The sequence below is a fragment of the Callospermophilus lateralis genome, chromosome 15 (assembly GCF_048772815.1).
Source record: "Callospermophilus lateralis isolate mCalLat2 chromosome 15, mCalLat2.hap1, whole genome shotgun sequence".
NCBI lineage: Eukaryota > Metazoa > Chordata > Mammalia > Rodentia > Sciuridae > Callospermophilus > Callospermophilus lateralis.
The window spans coordinates 56,181,304-56,202,589 of record NC_135319.1 but is presented as its reverse complement, the minus strand read 5'-3'; the positions used below and the strand labels follow the sequence as shown (position 1 = coordinate 56,202,589).

At 47.6% G+C, this 21,286-nt stretch overlaps 1 protein-coding gene across 1 annotated transcript in view; it reads left to right on the top strand.

Annotated features, from left to right (window-relative positions):
• Window positions 1-21,286, top strand: part of Grid1 (glutamate ionotropic receptor delta type subunit 1) — a 695,729-nt gene that overhangs the window by 151,988 nt on the left and 522,455 nt on the right. Inside the window, exon 3 of the mRNA XM_076834762.1 lies at window positions 4,384-4,668. Within this exon, the coding sequence (XP_076690877.1) occupies window positions 4,384-4,668 (285 nt within the window). The remainder of the gene's footprint in view (window positions 1-4,383; window positions 4,669-21,286) is intronic.

Sequence of the window (21,286 nt, the reverse complement as noted above, 5' to 3'; positions counted from 1 at the left end):
CATCAAGTCTGCACTGTAATCAAGAGAGAAATCAGTTTTATGACTATGTGATATTGGAGGCAAAGAATGATAACAAAAGATGTTATCCTCCAGAGAAGTTAGGAAATACCTCTAAGCTCCAAGCCAGAGGACCTTGACTTCTGAGGTCCCATTAGGTGCCAGGCAGCACACATTGCTCTCCACAGATAAAAACTTTCATGGAGTGCACCCAACAGCCCTGGGGAATGAGTACCATCATCTTGACTTGACGTTGATGTGTGGGCATAGAGGGGCAGGGAGAGAAGCCTCAAGAGGATTGCCCTCTCACCTAAGATCCCACAGCGTGTCCACAACAAGGTCCAAACTCAGACCCAGGAGTCCAGCATCTGTTGTCACAAACAGGGCACAAGTTGTGTAATGTCTCCTCTCACATAACCTTGATTAAGCTAATAGCTAATTTGGCTTTGATCTGATGTATTTTGATCTTATTATTTTTATGTTAGAAGCCTCCAAATAACCATCATTTCAACAGTGCCCCAATTAGCAGGCCATTCACAGTGGATTGAAAATTGACTTGCATTGGGTCTCTCCATTAGCGCCTGGGAGAGACTTACAGCCTTAATTACTCACCCCGTTTGCTGAGACTGGGTGGCTTGTGATGCTGCAGATGGCTGCACAAGGGTGGGTCAGCCATGCCCACCTCCATGAGGGAGGGCTGTCAGCATGAGGGGCAACGTGGATCTTAGGTGTGACAACCAGTGCTTAAGATCCTGGGCATGACTTAGATGGAGAAGTTGAGGGGGAGATGGGGAGGGTCCAAGGAAAGGGCTGGGAAACTCATGACTGGCATTTTATGTGCACAGTGCATTGTGACAGTTGTAATCCGCGTTCTGAGTCAGTGGTCCCCTAGTTCTGCTGGGAGGAGATTCTTATGTCCATTAAATAGAAAACTGAGATTCAGCAAAGAGACCTGCCCAGGACCACATGGCTACTCACTAGAAGGGAAAAATCGGAATTGGGTCTGTGAGGTCTTTTCCTGCACCCTCCTGGTGAGTGTGCCTCCTGGCTCCTGAGTCTTTGTCATGCTACATCCCCGCTCAACAACCTTCCCCCTCATTTCTGCTGGTCTAAATCCTTTTTTTTTTTTTCCCTTTGAGGCTCTGATGCCAACCATACTTCACCTTCTTCTTGGAACCTGAGAGTGTCTTCTTTTTTTCTCTCTCAGACCAAATTGTGGTGTCTGTCTCCTGGGTGATCCCAAGATCAGGCAGGGGCCTGAGTGAGGTGTGTGGGTGGGTGGGTGTGCTGAGTGTATGCATGAAACAGTAGTTGGCTGGAGTCTAGTGGGCAGAAGTGTGGTAGGGAGTGTGAGGCTGCAGGAGGGCAGGAGCCAGTCCCCTGTCCCCAGTGCACAATGGCATGTGTGAAACTGGGGCTTAGAGAGGCTCTGTGACTTTAGAGCCTGGTGGATATGGAATTGGGGACTTCATAGGGTTTACTATCAGGAGTCAGGTGGTGACTTGGGAGGGAGCTGGGCAGAGGGACTGACGGGAGCCTGGAGTGACTGGTGGCTGCCAGGAGGTTTCTCTCTCCAATGTCCCGGGTTGGGATCATCCCTCCACAACTAATTTCTAGAGTTCCTGGGACAATTTATGGCCCCACAATGTTCAGTTTATTTGATAAAATTGCTTTTTAAGATTATAAATGCAATGTCTTGGCATTAAAGAGAATCTGTACAAAGGAAGAAAGAACAGCCTATTCATCAACTGTGTCTTAGCTTTTAGTGTTTGTTTTTCTTGCCTTATTCATACGGATGCTTTCTATCTAGTTGTAATCAGGGTGAGCGTATAATTTTGTATAGTGTTTTGTTTTTTGTTTTTTACTTGACCGCTTCTCAGAAACATTTCCCCTGTGTCTCTGGCACTGTTGGAAAGAGATTGGGTGGCATCTCCGTTCATCCCTGTCCCTTGACGGTTGTGTGGTCTCACATCTCATTATCTGGGAAATGGATGCAGTGATCCCTTCCCTCCATGGATGTCCTGAGAACGACGTGAATTCACATATATCAACGGCTTGACAGAGTTTGGCCCAGAGGAAATTCTGGCACAATCATCCCTCCTCTTACATAGCTTTCGTGCTTATCCATTATTGGCGGATTCTTTTTCCTTTTCCAAAGGAATTACCTATTCATGTCACGAAATTTTTGGCAAAATATAGAAAGGAAGGAGAACCACTTCTAGGCTTCTTATAAATTGCAGTCGCTTCTAGCATTTTGCATGATTTCCTTCTGATTTTTCTTTCATGCGTGTTGAGTTTTATTTAATTGATATCATAAAACACGTACAATTTCGCATTATTTTTCACATGCCTTTTTATGATGAGCACTTTCCCATGTTATTGTGATGTTTTCACGAATGGTTTTAAAGGCTGCATATGCTTTTGGCAAATGGAGCGCTTTCATAACCACTTACCTATTTGCATCTTTTAGATTGTCAGCAATATTCCAGGAGTATTGCTAAGTGTCCTCTGCATGTTTTTGGACCTAGTGCTGTTCCTACAGTTTGGATGGGTGCCCAGAGAGGAATTATTCACCAGGGAGCATGAAAATCTCAGGGCTCACGGTATTCTTGCACGAGTCTTTACTGACTATTGTGTGCTGTGCACTTATATGCCTGTGGAAGGATAGTGAACACAGTAGGCACTGATAGTGTCCTTTGGAAGCTTGAGGTCAAGTTGAAGAGCCAGACAGTGAGTCAGGCAACCATGCAGTGCTATAACGGGGAAAACGGGGGATCCTGCAACAAGGGGCCTTTAGTCTGTCTGGGGAAGTAGAGTTTGAGTCCTGAAGTGAGAATGGGCATGCAGATTGAAGAGTTGAGTCTGAGGGGCCAAGAATGGGTAGTTGGCTGGAGTCTAGGGGGCAGAAGTATGGCAGGGAGTGGGAGGCTGCAGGCATGGAGTTTGACTCTATTCCCAAAGGCTCTTGGGAGCTGCCCCTGGGCTCTAAATGTGCAGGATGTAATTGGATTTCTGTGAAGACTGGGAGGGTGAGGGCAGAGCATTTGGGTGGCTTTGAGATTCTCAAGAGAGACTTCATTGTCCCTTGTGTAACCACTTCCAGTCCCTGGCTTTGGAGGCAGCTGATTCAGTGGGAGAATGTGCAATATGAGTTATCATTAGGATGCTCATGAGGGGCAAGTCCAGCCCCTGGCAGGGGTGCAGCCACCTTGGATGCTGGTGAGTGTGGAGGGACCTGGCCTTCTGTTGCCTTCTCCTTGGGGGGTGGGTTCCCTTGTTCTTTGCCTCCTTCCCCCAGCCCTATCGGAGGCGTTACATAAACCCAAGGGCTCCCGACCGAAAGAATCACATTGTCAAAGTTGTTCAAAGTCTGCTGCGTGCAGCAGATGGCCTGCTGCCATTCACAGGCTGTGTTTTGAAACCGCATCTGCTTTCCCACATTCCTGCCATCACACAAAGCATTCGGAAGAAATGTTTGCCTCAAAACTGGCGTGGGGGATTGTGGCATGGGAGGTGCGTCTTTCTATTAGCTGGTCTGATGTCCTAAAAAGGCCCAAATGTATGGCTCAAAGGGGCGCCCCTAGTGGTCACTGGGTGATTTCAAAAGCTGAATTCCTGAGTGCATTAATCCTGGAAAAGATTGCTAGTGGCCCTCTCTGTTCTTCCTGGATGTCTGCGGTAAGCTTTTGAGCTGCTGGCACGTCATCTTCTGTGATTTTTCAAGTGGTTTTGGAACAGCCTGGGCTCTGGAGCCAACTGCTTCATCTGGGGTTTGACCCAATATTTTCATGATAGGACTCAAGGGACTTGGCCAGAGGAGCTGGTTTTCAGCCTTTTCTTTTGCCTATATCCTGAGTTCTGTGGGGGTAAGAACATGTCTACCTGCTTTTCTGATATAATTCAGTCCTTTCAGTCCTAATCAGTTCAGTTCTTCCAATAGTTGTAGAGCACACAGCATATTCTCAGCCTATGACAAGGTTGCTGGGATACCCACATTCACAAAATAAGTTTTTGGCTATTAAAAGGGCTCATGGTCCTGGGTAGGATCACTAGATTAGAGCTCTCTTGGGTGAGCCAGGCAGATTTGAGAAGGATCCCCACTCTAGCATCCTTCTTTGTGTAGCCTGGGGTAAATAATTTTGCCCCTTCTAACCTCCATGTTCTCATCTGTTAAATGGGCACAAGAATGTCTAGCTAAGATTGTCAGTGAGACTGTTCATGAGAGTTGCTGGCCTACCCTATGACTGGGTTCTTGGTCCCTGGAGGGAGCATCTATCTCTTGGGGCCTCGTGCGTGCATGAGCTGCCAGGCACGGGCTATGTGAATCAAAGCCTGTGAAGCATTTTGCTGATGGTGATCCCTCCTTTCTTTCCCATCTCTTTCTAGCCTGTGACCTCATGACCCAGGGAATTTTGGCTTTGGTCACATCCACCGGCTGTGCATCTGCCAACGCCCTGCAGTCCCTCACAGATGCCATGCACATCCCACACCTCTTTGTCCAGCGCAACCCCGGGGGGTCGCCACGCACCGCCTGCCACCTTAACCCCAGCCCAGACGGTGAGGCCTACACACTGGCTTCGAGACCTCCTGTCCGTCTCAACGACGTCATGCTCAGGCTGGTGACAGAGCTGCGCTGGCAGAAGTTCGTCATGTTCTACGACAGCGAGTATGGTGAGTGGGGGGTGGGTGAGTGGCTGCTCTGGGGCTAGGGTGCAGGGATGGCTGGGTTCTGGGAGACCTCAGATGTGTGGCTTCACCCAAGGTGGCCCAGCTCTTGGGGACTGGCTGGGCTGTGAATGGGTGGTTGGTGGTCTGTGCTGAGTGGGCCTTGGGGTCCTTGGGCCCAACCTTGAGCTTCATGAGTAGGGTAAGACCTGCAAAAACAGTTCTGAAGATAGGCACTGAAGTTGCCTAGCAACAGCACCTTATCATGACAACTGAAGTTTGAATCATCTTAAGAGTTTTCAATAAAATATTAATAAACTGTTGGCAGCGATCTGAAGAGCTGCATGCAGGCAGTGGTAGAGGCTTCCATCTTGGGTCCTCCTGGAGGCCTCCCCTCTAAAGATTGACCCTCATGTTGGATGTTTGCATGAGCTTCTTGGTTTCTTGCCTTCATCTACCATGATCTGACCTGAGTTTTAGGATCTCCATCTAGGGCAAAATTCAGAGGGAGGGATGCCCAGAGTGTCCCTTGGCCAGCCTGGGTTGTTGTAGCTGGGGATACTGCATGGATAAACATGGCTTCTTTGAAGACCTCTTGTATGAAAAAAAGTATAATGTGCTTGTTAGGAAACCATAGAGATGGGCTTTGGAGAAATGGTTCATGTTTACTTATGATTTCTCTGTATAAAAAGATCAGTCTGAGTTCTGAGATAAATGGTTTTCATTTAAAAATATTTTATTTGGGGATTATTGAGTTTCACAAGCATTTATGAGAAATAATGCAGAGAGATCCCTTGTGTTCTTCAACCAAGTTCCCAAGGGTCACTCCTTGCACCACTGTAGTAGAGTATCACAACCAGGATCAGGTAAGTCCATGGTCTCTGTTCACATTTCTCCAGTTTACATGTTGTCCTGGGTATGGATTTATGTCTGGGTGGTTTTATAACATGTACAGATTTGTGTGGCCACTAGCCAGGACACAGAGTTCTTTTCTCACAGGGTCCTTGTGATAGCCCCTTGTAGCCCCAGCCACCCCATTATGTGTTAAGGGACAAAAGGTATTAGTGAGGGTCAGTAGCCCCATGGGCTGGAGCAGGAAGGAATGGGTGAACTCTGGAAGTCCCATTTTGTCTCCTGGTGAAATAATTCCTTTGCCAAGAATGTAACTAAGAAAAGAAGTCAGCATATGTTTGCATTTGCTAAATACTCTGCTTCCCTGAGACTGGGATGCTGTCCTCAGCTCTTGAATAAATATGCTGTTTGGAGCCTTCCAGGAAGAATTGAAAGAGCAAACAGTTTCTGTGCTGAAATAATGATGAGGTGCTGATGGGGACGAGGGTGGCCTGAGGCTCTGAGGACTTGATTGGACTCTGTCCAGGACCTGGCCTCTCCTTCCCACCCCTGCTTAGTCCCTGGCCCTTGAGGAGGTATGTAACAGTCCCAAGGTGACACAGAACATCTTGCAGGGTCCACCCTGAAAATTCTTTCGGCTTGTGCCTCAACCCAGAAGTCCAATCTGCATAGAGGATGGGCCCTGTGGGAGGTGTGGACACCACCAGGGCAGGGACAGGCCCCGGCATCCCTTGTGGTCAGGTCCTTCCCAGCCTGTTTCTCCAAGTTGCTTTGCTTCTCTTCTACTCTGGCCTACACCCTAGGGCCTGGGGAGCCTTAGCCATAGTCGCACTCCAGTCTGCTCACTGTGCAAACTCCTGTGATCCTTGCGGATTGAATGACACTGGTGGCACTTGCCCAACCTGGGTGTTTTCTCCCTGCTTCATCCCTTATCCCCACTCAGCTCAAGAAGCAGGTCCTCAAAGAAAGACATCCCGATCCCACCTGTCCTACAGAGCTGGTGTCTTGCCCATACGCTCTTCTGAGCTCAGCCTGCCTTCGGCTAATCCTTGTACTCACTGGGGCTGGTCCTCAGTGGACCCTAGACTGCCTCACCAGGTGTTCAGCTCCAGGAGAGGGGGACATGTGCTTTTCACTGCTGTGTTGCTGCTGCTCAGCATGGTCCCTGGCACAGAGAATCCTCTCAAGAAATAGTCACAAGTGAACAAACTCATGGGCAAAGACACGGAATTACTAAATAATTTCCTCACAGGACAGAGAAGAGATGGGGAGACAGTAAAGGGCACTGGGTAGGCTGACATTTGAATCAGGGTGGGCGTAGGCAACTGGAAAGCAACTGTTTCATCCTGTAGACACACTGCCCTGCCTATCTCCTACCCCACCCAGAACCTTCCAGCAACCCCAAAGATGTGCCCCTGTTTTCTGACGTGAATGCTTTTGCCACCTTTGGTGAAGTTTAAGTTAGTTTTTGACTAGACCACCCTTAACCTTTGATTCCGTAAAGATGCAGGGTGACTAGTAGCTTTCACTCAGTGGATCACTTGTGGACCGCTGGCTGAGGTGTCCCTGGGTAGGATTCTGAGGCTGTATGTGGGTTCAGCCATAGGTGCTGTGGTGGCTCTGTGAGGCTTCCACAGTGGAAGGGAGGGACTGGCAGTGAGCTGCCATGTTTGCTGAGTCTCATCTGGCCAGGGATGTGAATGGGGGACCTCAGACCTACCATACATACTGGGAAGCCTGTCAGAGCAGTGGGCCCCCTTGGCGCTATCCAAGGTGCTGACCTATTTGGCTTTAGGCTCTTTGGAGGCCAGAGCTTTTGGATTCTGGATGGGACCCCCTGCCTTTGCCTGCCCAGGTCATTGGTCCTCACTTGAAAATCTGTTGGGATTAAGTTACTGTAAAGGTGTAACTTCTTGACACTCTCTGCTTGACCTGGCTATTCCCCTCATGGGCAGAGAGCTTCCATCTTACTTTCCAATGTGCCCGTGTTAGGTGAGCCAGGGTGGTAGATGCTCACGTGCTGTTCCATGCAGCAACCCAGCCCTGAAAGAAGTGATGTGGGTTTCTCCTTCAGCATTGCTGGCAGTGAACTGTGAGTGCTATGGTGGATTCTCATTGCTGACATGGCCAAGACAAATGGTGCCTCCAGCTCCCAGGGCTCCTCCTCCATCCCACTCACTGCAGCACTAGCTGCAGATGAGCCCAATTAAAAAGCAAATTGAGTGTAAAGACTGTTTTATTTCTTCCAAAGTCAAACAGAGTGGTTGGGGGATGTAGTGACTTTTCTTGATGCTGATCTGTAAGTGTCTTTACATACATTATTTTATTTAAGCCACCCAATACCCTCTGAGGTAGGCTTAGTGGAACATTGTACAAATGAGGAAAAGGGGGCTCAGAGAGAGATTTTTGACTCTAAGACCCATGCTCTTAGCCAAGGCACCATCTGATTTCTGGAATTTGGGGCTTGCTAGGCTCCAGCTTCTCTCTCCTATCCCCAGCCAAGCAGAATTGATGCCAGTAAGGAGGCAGGGCTGGTTTAGAATGGTCTCAGTATGCCATAGCCTGCTGTGGTCAGTCACTTTAGTGACCATTATATGTAGGACCCCTCCTTTGTGGGGTGAGACCTGACTCTTCCTCATTTGCCCATCAGGCTCCCTTTAAACCCAAATGTTTTTCTATGGCTGGAACCTGAGGACTGGGCATTTAGTTAAGAGTCAGAGATCAGAGCAGGAAAAGCCATGGTCCCTGAGATAGAATTTGGCAGAGGGGTGTGCTGTGGTTTGGATGATGAATGTCCCTCATAAGTCCATGTGTTAAAGGTTTGGTCCCCAGGGTGGCACTTTTGAGAGGTGTTATAGACCTGTAAGAAGCGGAGCCTGGTGGGGCTCCCTTAGATTACTGGGGGTGTGCCCTCCAAGGGGATGGGGGGACCCCAGTCTCTCGGTTTCTTTGCTTCCTGGCTTGTGATATTAGTGGCTTGCTCCACGATGCACTCCCACTACCATGTGGCTCCTTTGCTAGAGGCTCAATGCAATGAGGCTGCCAGATCTTCAACTTGAGCCTCCAGAACTGTGAGCCAGAATAAGACTTTGTTTTTATAAATTAACCGCCTCAGGTGTTTCATCATAGTGACAGAAAGCTGACTAATGCAGGGTGAGAGAGAAGTTTGTGTGTATATGGTTTACAAAATATGAGATGTGCCATTTGGTAAAATTCCATGGAATATACTTGTGTGCTTGTTGTGACAGCAAAAGGAAAAATAAAAGAGAAACTGACATTTGGGATAGAAAATCTGTAACATTAAAATATCAAAAGTTTGGATGAAAGAGAACAGAGAACTTTCTGTCTTGCCACTTAAAATGCTGGGATATTTGTGTGTGTGTGTGTGTGTGTGTGTGTGTGTGTGTGTGTGTGTGTGTTGGGGGTGGGTGCTAGTAGCTGTAGCCACAATTTCCCTCTACATTTGGATGAGGGTTATAGTTGTGATGGGATCTTAGATATCACTGACTCATTCATTCAGCAAATATTCACTGAGTTCCTACCATGTACTGTGTATTTTGCCAAGGACTCATTTTAGATGAAGAAACAGAGGGGTGTAGCAACTTGGATAGAGCTGTACAGGGCTGGTATTTGAAGTCACAGTCCAAGGATTCTTTATAGCATCTTTAAGGTCTGGTAGACCCTTTTGGGTCTCTGGTCCAGCTTCCTGGCCTGGGATGGCTTGAGAGCTAGGATTCTGCAAAAATAAAATCTCAGGGCTCTGCATGATGGTCATTGTCTAGTCTTAAAATTATTTTTAATGGAATGAAAGTTATACATAGTTTTAATGCATATGTCAAATTAAAAAATAATAAAGTTAATGCCCAGAACCCATAGTCAGTTTAAAAAAAATGTGAAGAAGCCCTTATATACTTTACTCATCATTTCCTCCCCTACAAGGACTTAAACACTGTTTTGACTATGTCCTAATCAGTCTCTGGCTTTACTTGATAATTATGGATCCTCAAATACATATTGTTTAATTGGTCTGTTTGTGAATCTTATATATGTGAATAACACTTCTGTATATTTCTGTGATTGCTTTTGTCACTCCACATTAGGTTTCTGAGATTCATCCACTTGATGTGGGTATATTAATCATTTTTTTGCACAGTATATTGAATTTATTTATCCATCTTATTGTTACTGGACATTTGGATTGTTTTCAGATTTTTGTTATTACAAATAATGCTGATAAGAACTTTCTCTTTTGGTGTTTGTGTGCAAGAGTTTTTGAGAGTCTATTTGGAAGAGGAGAGCTGCTGGCCTATAAGGGCCAATGCATGTTTTGCTTTATTCACTTATATCAAATTGTTTCTTAAAGCATTCCTACCTATTTATGCCACCGTCTGCTGTGTACGGTGATTCGCTAAGTGCTGGACCTCACCGATACTTTGTATTGTCTGTACATTTAAATTTCTAGTGCAAAATGTTCTTTTGCTCTGATTTTGATTTACGTTTTTCTGATGATAAATGAGGTTGAACATCTTTATGTGTCTTTATGGGCTATTTTTGTTTTCCTCTCTATGAAGTGCCTGTTTGTAGTTGTTAATTTTTACATCGAGCCCTTTCTTTTGTAAGCTATGTGTGACAGGTATCTCCTTTCAGTTAGTTGCTTGTCTCAATGAACAGAAGTTCTTTATTGTATTGTTGTCAAATGTGTTTGTCTTTTTATAGTTAGCTCTCTTGCTTGTCTTATTGAAGAAGTCTTTTCCTACCCAGATGTCATACTGATAGTTTCCTTTTGAAACCTTGCTCTCTGCATGGAGAGCAGATTTTGTTCAACTGGCAGGACATCTACAGATAGGGCCCAGTCTAACCTTTGCCTGGCCCCTGAGGTGAGCCCACATCTCTCTGCATCTGTGACCCAGCATCCTTCCCACCTAAGCCCTGTCCTGCCCTGACATGACCATTGGACTGGTCATGTTCTTGGTGGTGATTGAAGAAGGCTCAGGCTCATTCAGCATAGCCTGTGACAGGGGGGTCAGGGAGAACTTCTTGGAGGAGCTGACATTTAAACAAGTACATAAAGCTCAAGTAGAAGTTAGGCAGGCAAAGGGCAATGGGGAGAGGCGTAGACTGGGAAGTATGTTCCAGGCAGAGGGAAGAATAAGCTGGAAGGCCTGGGAGTGATGAGAAGAGGAAAGATCACGTGGCTGGATTATGGGTGGTGGCCAGGAACAGGAGGGACAGATTGGAGCAGGCTACAGAGGCCTCAATGAGGAGCTCAGAATCCCTGGGAGCCATAACTTGCTTCCTTGGCTAGTACCCTGGGGTCCTTTCTTTTATCCTCAGCCCAGGGATCTAAGGGCAGACAAAGGAGATGGTGTGGCCTTCATGGCCGGAAGGTTCTAGACCTTCTACTGCCTCCAGCCCAGACTGATTGACTATAAATAAAAGGAAAGAAACCAATACATGAACAGGAACTATGATCTGATTGAGGACAAACTGTGGGCCCAGAGTCTTGCCAGAGGCAGTACTGAACTTCCCAGATGACCCAGGCCTCCAGCCAGTGACCACCAGCTCCTGTGCTGGGTGCCCTGAGGAAGCTTTAGCTGCACCAGCTCCGTGAGGTGGGTCTGAGCTGTCCCTGCTTTACAGATGAGGAAACTGAGGCTCAGAGATGTGAATGGAGTTGCTCTAGGATGTGGCTGGTGAGTGGTAACTGGCCAGGTCTGATTCCCCAAGCCTGGGCATCTCTGCTCACATTTGTCCTCTAATTCTCTTTCTTTCAGGGAGTTTTACCTCAGGAAGGTTCTAGAAGTGAGGTCCAACAGCTGTCAGGTGTTTTCTATGGGAACCAGCCGGGGTGGCTAGCTGAGAAGATGGAGTGGCTCACAAGTGCCACATGGGCATGGGCAGTGAGACCTCAGGGATGCTGGGCAGGCGATCCAGGGCTCCACTGTGGGTAGCAAGCACCACAGGTGGACTTTTTTTTTTTTTTAATGTGCAAGAATCTATTGCAGCATTGTTGGTAACAGCAGAAATGAATAACAACCTAAATATCCATCTTCAGCAAATTGTAATGTGTACATTTAATAGAAAAGTGAATGTTTGCTGACAATAGCAAAGTGAGAACGTGCTGGGGAGTGTGGCTGTGCAAATGTGAGCTTGTTGGTGTGCATATCTGAATAGACACACAGTCATTATAAGGAATTCTTGGGACAGGGATGGACGATGTACTTTCCCTGTGCAACTTCTTCCACGTTTTGAGTTTTATATCAAGTGCAAAAATAAATAAGGAAATGGAGAAAGCATGGTTTACCACTCTGTCCCTCCTACTTACCGCCCATGGTGACTTCTCTGAGCTTCAGCTTTCTCCTCTGTGGAGAGCCATAAGGGAAAAGCACGTAGCAGAGTGCCTGGCACAGGCTAATGGTCTGTGTGATCACAATAAACCATGTGTGGGGACCAGTAGTGGCAGTGGTCAGAATTCTTTCCTCACAACGGTGGGTGTAGGCATGGAGAACCTCAGGAGAATCTCGGTGCAAGAGATGGGGCTGTTTGTTCCCCTGGCTGAGGATGGCCCTTGGGTTTAGCAGTTAGAGGCGTGGGCTCTGGAGAAGTCTTGTTGGAATGAATCCCACATCTGCTTCTGTAGCTGTATGACATTGGGCAAGTCACTTGACCATTCTGTGCAACAATCTCCTCATTTGTAAAACTGGGACAAGATAATTATCTCTGTCCAATGTGGTCAGTGTGGGAAGTAAATGACTCATTTACATAAAGAGCTTAGCCTAGTGCCTGGTGCCTGCTAAGTGCTCAGTAAGATCCATTGTTCAGGAACTTTGCCCAGCTGTGGCCCAAAGGAGGCCTGCTGAACCCCAAGGGTGGTGGTGAATCCCAGTTCTGAACTTGGTCTGCAGGAATTCTACTGTATCTTGCTTGTGCTCTTGGTGCCAGGGGAGACAGAGCTTGGAGGTAGCTCTTTGATCTGCAGGGTGCCATCCAAGCTCCATGGTGGCGCTGAGCTGCCCAGCCTCCCTGAGGTCTCACTACCTGTGCACATGTGGCCCTTGTGAGCCACTATGCCTCAGCAGGATGACCCTCTTTGTTCCCATAACAAACACCTGACAGCTGTTGGGCCTCACCTCTAGAATCTTCCTGAAGTAAAACTTCCTGGAAGAAAGAGAATTTTTAGGACAAATGCTATTTTAATCGGTCCTCCTTGCCGACGGCGTGTCCTTTCCAGCCCCTGGCAGAGCAGACCAGAGGACTCAACTGCTTTGGCAGGAGATCTGGTTAATAACACAGATCGTATCATTATGGCATTAGTTTAAATTGAAGTAATAAATACTTTTTCCAGATGAAATGAGCAAGTGAGTTTAATTGCTAGGAAACCTACGGAAGAAGTTCGACAATAACTTTACCCGGACGAGTGTTTTGGGTTTTGTTCTTCAATCTAATTACAAAGCAACTGTACTTTGGGGCGCGTTAATTGTAGTGTTCGCCAGAAGATTAAAGTTCATTAGCTCTGAAGTTCCCTCGCCCCTCCATTGGGTTCCGCCGTGCGTCTGGGGACTTGAGGAGGTGCCTGGTGCAGCGTGGAATAAAGACAGGGAAGTGAGGCTGTGCCGGTTCCCACACATGCCCCACCGTGCTTCTTGGAGGACAAATGTGGCTCCCATGGAAATCTCCCTTCTCCCCAAATCTCCTCGAGTCCACACATGACAGGGAACAGGGAGGAGGTGATTTGCTAAATATCAGAATTCCATGAAGGGCACTAATGGGATGTGACCCCAAACTCTGTTCAAGTCCATGTCCCCCTGCTTACTTCATTGGGGCAAACTGGGTACTCTCCAAGCTTTGGTGTGTCTGATCTGCAAGATGAGTATCAGAGAACCACCCTCCTCTGTGGCTGGACTTTCAGCCCAGTAGCAGGACAAGAGCTTCTGCTTTAACGATTTTTTTTTTTTGGCCTGTTGCAAAAGGATCTGTTACGGTTTGGATGTGAGGTGTCCCCCAAAAGCTCACAGGTGAGACAAGGTTTGGAGGAGCAATGATCAGGTTATTGCCTTCACATAATCAGTGGATGGATTCCTGGTGGGATTAACTGGGTGGTAACTGGAGGCAGGTGGGGTGTGGCTGGAGGAAGTGGTTCATTTTGGGGCGTGGCTATGGGTATATATTTTGTTACCGGAGCGTGGACTCTCTCTGCTTCCCGATCCTCATGTGAGCTGCTTCCCACTGGGATTCTCTTCCTCCATGATGTTCGGCCTCATTTCGAGCTCTGAGGAGTGGAGTCTGCAGTCTATGGTTTGTGACCTCTGAAACCGTGAGCCCCTAAATGAACTTTTCCTCCTCTACCATTGTCTGGTCGGGTCCTCTAGTCAGAGCAGTGAAAAAGCTGACTAAAATGACCAGGGCAGGAGCTTCTGCTTCAAAGGTTCTTCTTGGCCTGTTGCAAAAGGATCCTAGCTGAATTCGCACAGGAGACCCAGGAAGCAGACATCTCTTGCCTGTTTCTCGGCACTGATTTGGCTGGGTGGGAGGCCCACAGGATCTTGCTTGGCTTGTCTCTTGAGTATCTTAAGGAATGTCCATCCCCATGGAAGTTTTGGGGGACAGAAAGGCTAGGAGCAACTTCCTGGTGCACCTAGAGGTCCACTCTGACCACTGGAGCTCTTTTTCTCTTATACAGGAGTAATAGCCACTGGGCCTGTGCTGGGCCTCCACTCGCTGCCTTCTCTCGCTTCCTTCTCTCACTTCCTTTTCTCCTTTGTACCCGTTCATGCCTCTCCAGCTCCTCCTGCTGCTGAACATGCCAGACACAGACCTGCCTCAGACCTTTGTGCTGGCTGTTTCCCTGCCTGGGACACTCTTTCTGCAGGTATCTGAATGTCACTTCCTTAGCTTTAAGATTCTGTTTCTCCTTGGCACCTCTTTCCCTCTTATTTGTTCCCATTCAATTTATTCCTATTTACTCAGATTTTGATATCTGTCTATCCCCAGCCAGAATGTGAAGTCTGTGTAGACAGGCAGTTTATTTAAAACTACATTTTTTTTTTGTTTTTATCGACACATAGTAATTGTACACGTTTATAGGGCTCCATGTGACATTTCAACACATGTATATGATGTGTGATGATCAGATCAGAGAAATTGGCATATCTGTCACTTCAGACATTTTTCATTTCTTTGTGTTGGGAACATCAAAATCCTTTCTACTAGCTATGTTGAAATCTACTTTTAATTGTTGGCAATGATAGTTTTTGTGCTGTGCTATAGGGTATTGGGAGTGATTCCTCCTACCCAACTACATCAGGCACTTTTGCTTGTTGTGTTGAATGCTGCTGGATTTGCAGCATTTAGAACAGCACCTGAAACAGATGCTCATTAAATATATATGGTGCATGAGTGAATGAGTTGATATTTTTCAGCTGGTCCATCATTTATTCTCTCAGGAAGCATTTTTTTTTTTCCTTCCAGCACCAGGGACCAAACCCGGGACCTTGCACAAGTTAGGCAAGTGCTCTACCATAACCCAAGCATTTGTTTGTTTGTTGGAGATTTCCAATGAGAACTGTAATATCTATATCCCATGGAGTCTGAGGGTAGATGAGGGAAGTTCCCTCCTTCCAACAGGGGACCCTTGAGTTTGTCAGGGTCAGGGCAGGATGGTGGTGTAGACATGCCCAGTCCTTGAGAAGCTTCTCCCCAGCTTCCTGGGAGGGATGAGCACGGAGCGCCTGTTTATGTCACGGTGTGATGGCAGCAGTGCCGCCGAGGTCTGTAGGGTGAGTCCGGCTTCTGGTGGCTCCATTTTGACTCCACCTATTTCTCATGTGCTTCTGGGCATGCCGGCACTCTTCCCTGACCCTGTTTCCTCATTTTGGCAGTGGGGATAATAAAACGCCCGCCTTAGTTTTATTATGATTTATTTATTATTTATGAGGCTGGAATGAAATGATGGACTTGAGAGCTATGGCCCTCCCTGTGGTCCCAGGTCATTTCTCATTTTCCTTGCTCTTCCTCAGTTCCCAGGACACTGCTGGGGACTCGGCCTGCGGCTCAGGCCAGCCTTGAACCCGTTGTCCTAGGAGGCCCAGAGGCCTGGAGCCCCACCTCTGCTCACTTTCAGCAGGAGCGGGAAGGGCTGGGTCAGGCGGAGGAGACCCGTGTGTGCCATGTGGGGCTGTGACTGGAGGGTCAGCAGCTTAGGGCAAAGCTGGGAGGGGACTGAAGGGGTCAATGTGAAGGGGGCTGCCGCGGCTTCGTGGGACCCAGGCAGGTGGTGATGGGGTGGTCACAGAGGTCCACGCATGTGTCCAGGGTAGAGCTCATTCTTCCGCCTGAGGTCTGTGCTGTGACCTCAAGGCTTGATCTCCTGTGCCGGCTCCCTCTGTCTCTTTGGGGTGCTCAAGAACAGAAGCCGTCCTTGTGTCTGCATCACTGACTGTGTGGCTGTTCCCCACTGTGTTTGGGTTCCGCCAGCTGCTGCCCACAGTTGTTTCCCCCTGAGGTTCAGGCCACTGAGAATCAGAGGATGGGGGTTACTGCTGGACATAGCCATTTTCTGTGTGGCTGGCCTCGTCTCCTCTGCTGGCCTCCAGGTAGGCATTTCCTCCCTGGAATTTGCCCTCCAGCCCACCTGTTGTGGTGGCTTGGGTGCTCACCTGCTGCCAGCCTCTCTGTCCAGGACAGGACACTCACAGGAGCCTGGGAAACCTGTTTTTCTTTTTTTTTCTAAATTGTTTATTTGTTCTGTATTTATATGTGACAGTAGAGAGTATTTTGACATATTATCCATACATTCTTATGGTTGTACATGGTGTGGAGTTTCACTGGTTGTGCATTCATACATGAACGTAGGATAGTTATGTCTGATTAATTTTACTGTCTTTCCCATTCCCATCCTCCCTCCCTTCTCTTCATTCCCCTTTGTCCGATTCAAAGTGCTTCTATTCTTCCTTCCATGCCCCCTAATTGTGTGTTAGCATCGCCATGTTGGAGAGAACATGTGACCTTTGGTTTTTGGGATTGGCTTATTTTACTCAGCATGATAGTTTCTAGTTCCATCCATTTAATGGAATTGCCACAACTTCATTTTTCTTTATGGCTGAACAATGTACCATTGTGTATATATACCACATTTTCTTTATCCATTCATCTGTTGAAGGGCACCTAGGTTGGTTCTACAGCTTTGCTGTTGTGAATTGAGTTGCTATAAACATTGATGTGGCCGTATCACTATGGTATGCTGATTTTGAATCTCCCAGAGGGAACTGAGGTTTTCAGAAGAGACTGAGGACCAGAATGGATGGTAGCTCCAGCTCAGGTTTGAAGAAGTAAAGGTGTTTATTTGAAGTCCTTTGGGTATAGACCTAGGAGTGGGATAACTGGATCAAATGGTGGTTCCATACCAGGTTTTCTGAGAAATCTTCATACTTCAATTCAGGGTGGTTGCACCGATTTGCAATCCCACCAGCAATGTATGAGTGTGCCTTTTCCCCACATCCTTGCCAACACTTATTCTTCCTTGTATTCTTGATAATTGCCATTATGACTGGAATGAGATGAAATCTCAGTGTATTTTAATTTGAATTCTCTTATTTTCATATATTTCTCTACTAATCATATTTCACTTTTCTGGGAAGTGTCTGTTCCATTCCTTTGCTGGGCACCCTGTCTTGAGTTTGGTGGATTGCATTGTATGTCTATTTGCTTGTTGGTGTGTTTCCTGCACATATCCAGAGAGGATTTGCAGAAGCTTCTAAGGACGCTTGAGAAGTGATGAGGTTAAGAAATCAGCAGACTTGGGAAGCCAAAACCAAGGCTGCTGTGGCTGTGCTCTCCTGACTGACAGAGTGAAAAAGCCTGAAGATGTGACTTATAGGGACTGCACACCCTTGGGAAGGAAAGCAGAGGGACCAGGCTTCCCCCAGACCTGCAAAGAATTCCCCAGAGGGCACTGATGTTGTCTGGAGAGACTGAGGAACAGAATGTATGGTAGCTCCAGCTCAGCTTTGAAGCCAATGAAGCAAAGGGGTTCCTTTGACTTTCTCCGTGAGCATAGTTTACTGACCATGGAGTGTGGCCCTATCCCATCCTGGATGGAGAGTGGTGGAGCGGTTGGATTTACCTTCATGTGAACTTCCTTTGGCTTGGCCTTGAAAGAGGTCATGAATCTGTGCTTGGCAAGGATTGCATGTTGTGGCATTCCTCATTGCCCACTGAGTGAGGCTTGACGGGTCCGTTCCTTCTGTCCAGTTCCACTGGATATGTACCCATTGAGGGCTGTGTAGGGTTCTAGGGAATTGGAGGGGAGCCAGCAGGAGTGATCTGTACCTCCTTAGCCTGACAATGACTGCTGTTAGCCAGATGAAGGCTGTGGTGGAGGGTGGGCAGGGCCTGCCATGGAGCTGCTGCAGTGGCTGGGGAGGTCTCTGTGAGCACAGGGGCTGGAGTCCTGATGGGGTGAGGAGGGCTGAGCAGAGGGGAGGGCAATATGGGGGGGGGAACAGAAAACTTGGAGGCATTATGGGAAAATACAGAATGATAGATTTTTTTAAAAAAATTTTATTCTAATCAGTTATACATGATAGCAGAATGCATTTTGATTCATTGTACACAATTGCAGCACAACTTTTGATTTCTCTGTACACGATGTCGAGTCGCACCACATATGCAGTCATACGTGGACTAGGGTAATGATGTCCATCTCATTCCACCATCTTTCCTGCCCCTATGCCTCCTTTCTTTCCCTCCATCCCCTTTGCCCAAAGGTCCTCCATCCCCTCCCCCACCAATTCTGGGTCAGCATCTACTTAGAGAACATTTGGCCTTTGTTTTTTGGGGATTGGCTTACTTTGCTTAGCATGATATTCTCCAACTCCACCCATTTACCTGCAAATGCCATAATTTTATTCTCTTTTAATGCTGAGTAATATTTCATTGTGTATATGTACCATGGTTTCTTTATCCATTTACCTATTGAAGGGCATTTAGGTTGCTTCCACATTTTAGCAATTGTGAATTGTGCTGCCATAAACATTAAAATAGTGGCTACGTTACTGTAGTATGCTGTTTTTAAGTCCTTTGGGTATAGTCCAAGGAGAGGGATAGCTGGGTCAAATGGTTGTTCCATTCCCAGTTTTCCAAGGAATCTCCATACTGCTTTCCAGATTGGCTGCACTAATTTGCAGTCCCATCAGCAATGTATAAGTGTGCCTTTTTTCCCCACAGAAGAACAAATTTTTTGCTTTGAAATTATTTTTATTACACTGTGATTAATACACACCCACTTGGTTCTACTTCATTCTCTTTACCTGCCGTACAACACAACATTCCTCAGGGCAGACAACTATGGACTTGCTTTATCCATTTCCCCATTTAGTGATGTCTGGTGTCTCCCCATCACACCGTGCTGCAGCACACACCCTAGAATAGACATCTCCACAAGCATATCTAAGTACATGTATGGGATGCATTGCTAGAAAGCAGAGTTTCTGGGTCACAGGGGACTCTGTTTTCAAATTAGGAAACTGAAAGATGGTGGTGAGGCTGCAGTTGCCAAAATTAGACACGACGAGGAAAACAGGCCCTGTTCTGGTCCCTGTTTTTCTCGATGACTTGAAGGAAGATAACTTCTTGGGTGCCATATTGCTGAGAAGAAGTGTGATTAGGCAGAAAGTCAGGGCCACAATCCAAAATAAGACAACCAGATGAGATGCAGCAAGGGCTCCCTTGGGTGGGCAGCAGCTCTTGTGAGAAGGGATTTGAGAATCCAGCCGCCTGCAGCTTGGTGGTCCTGAGAAGTGGGAGGCAGATGGTGAGGACGGAGGGGGTCCCTGTGTGTGTCCTGCCCTGACAGACCATGCCTCTCTGACATTGGAGTCAAGTTGACATGAAGTCAGAGAAGAGGGTCTTTGAGGTCTCAGGAGGAGTGGCTGATGGGCCTGGGACTGGGGAAGGGCTGACGTGAGCACACAGTCTGCTCTGAGGAGCCCAGGCCCCAGGCTAGTGGGGGTGGGGGTGCAGGGAACAGGATTCAAACTCAAAGGTTATTGCCAACTGTCAGAGCTGGTCTGAGCTGAAAGGGGCTGCCTCCATCTCCCAAGGAGCCCTGGACACTAACAGGAAGGTCCTTGGCTCTGGTCCCAAGCGTCTTTGGGTGACTACTCGTCATTCATATGACCTTGAAGTCTTCAGAGAAGATGTGGGCATTGCCCGGCCATGCCTGTGGGCTTACCAGAGGCATTTGATGGAGTCTCACTAATGACATGTCCTGCAGAAGGAGGGAGTAAAACACTCACCGTCTAGTTATTCTGTGCAGCGCACAGCCCTAGTCATCTCAACCTCCCAGGAACTCGGCAAGGTGGGCATGGGCCACCTGCCCCTCCAGGGAGCAGGCCCTGGCTGTTAGGGGGATTTCAGTCTCAAGCCCTCCTTCTCATGCCAGGTGCTGCAGGGTTGGTTCAAGCACAGCCTCCCTAGCGTGAGGAGGAGATGGGGTGGGTAGGATGGTGTCCTGAGCCTCAGGGTCAGGGGCTGCTGTGGTTTGGTGGGGAGGCATTTTCTGGCTCCTGCCCTCTCCTCACATCTCTGCCTCCTCGCCTCACACTCTCTGGTCCCTCATACACATAGTTCACATGGGTTCATGCTCACGGCAGGGCCCAGGACCTCTGGGGAGGCTGCCTCCTCATTGTGGGATATTGAAGGATTTTGTTGCTAGATACCCACGTGGCTCTGAGGTATGGGCACAGTGTAGGTGTGAGTGTCACCTGTGGGCTTTGGCATCGCATTCTCCTTGCTCTCCATGAATTTGTCCTTCATTCCTTATTTAAGTGAAGTCATATAGGACTTGCCTGTTTGTGCCTGGCTTGCTTCACTTAGCGTGGTGTTCTCAGGGTTCATCCAAGTCCTAGTAGGTCAGCGACTCCTTCCTTTTTAAGGCTGAATACTATTCCATTGTATGGATGTGACACATTTTACTGATCTGTGGACACTTGGGTTGCTTCCATCTTTTTTCCATTTTGCATTCTCAGGCTGTCAGAAGAGACCATAGTCCCCCAGGAACCTGTGTGCATGTGCGCGCGTGTGTAGGTGCTGTAGGTTTGTGTGTGTGTTATCAATTTGTGAATTTTGCTTGTTACATATTTTAGAAGACATCCTTTTATTCCTAACTCTGCCACCAAAGTCACCTTCTTAAGCTCACTGCCCTGCTTAGACCCCCCCTGCCTAGTGGCTCTTCTTCCTTAAGAATTGAGTTCGGGGGCCGGAATTGTGGCTCAGTAGTAGAGCGCTTGCCTAACATACAAGAGGCATTGGGCTCAATCCTCAGCTCCACACAGAAATAAAATAAAAATAAAGGTTATTGTGTCCACCTACAATTAAAACAGACATTTTTTTTTTTTTTAAAGAATTGAGTTCAGATTCCTTTGTGTGGCCCGTGGAGCTTGGAGGTCTGTCCCTTGTATTGCTCCTTGGCCTCTTCTCCCATCACTTCCTCAAGACTCCTAAGTGCCAGCAACACAGGGTGTATATCAGGGCCCCAGCAGGAAAACAGCGCCCCCTGGGGTTGTTCAGAGGAGGGCATTTAACAGGGCACAGGTGAGCACCTGAGAGGTAGAAGCATCTCAGACTGACAACCACAGGGAGGTGCCAAACTCTGGGGCTTTAGAGACAAATGGAAGAGATGGTCCCTGAGACCTGCCAGAGGGGCCACCTTGAGAGAGCCGGGAGCATGGTGGAGACCCAGCCACAACCGGAGGCAACCGACAGACAGGAAAAT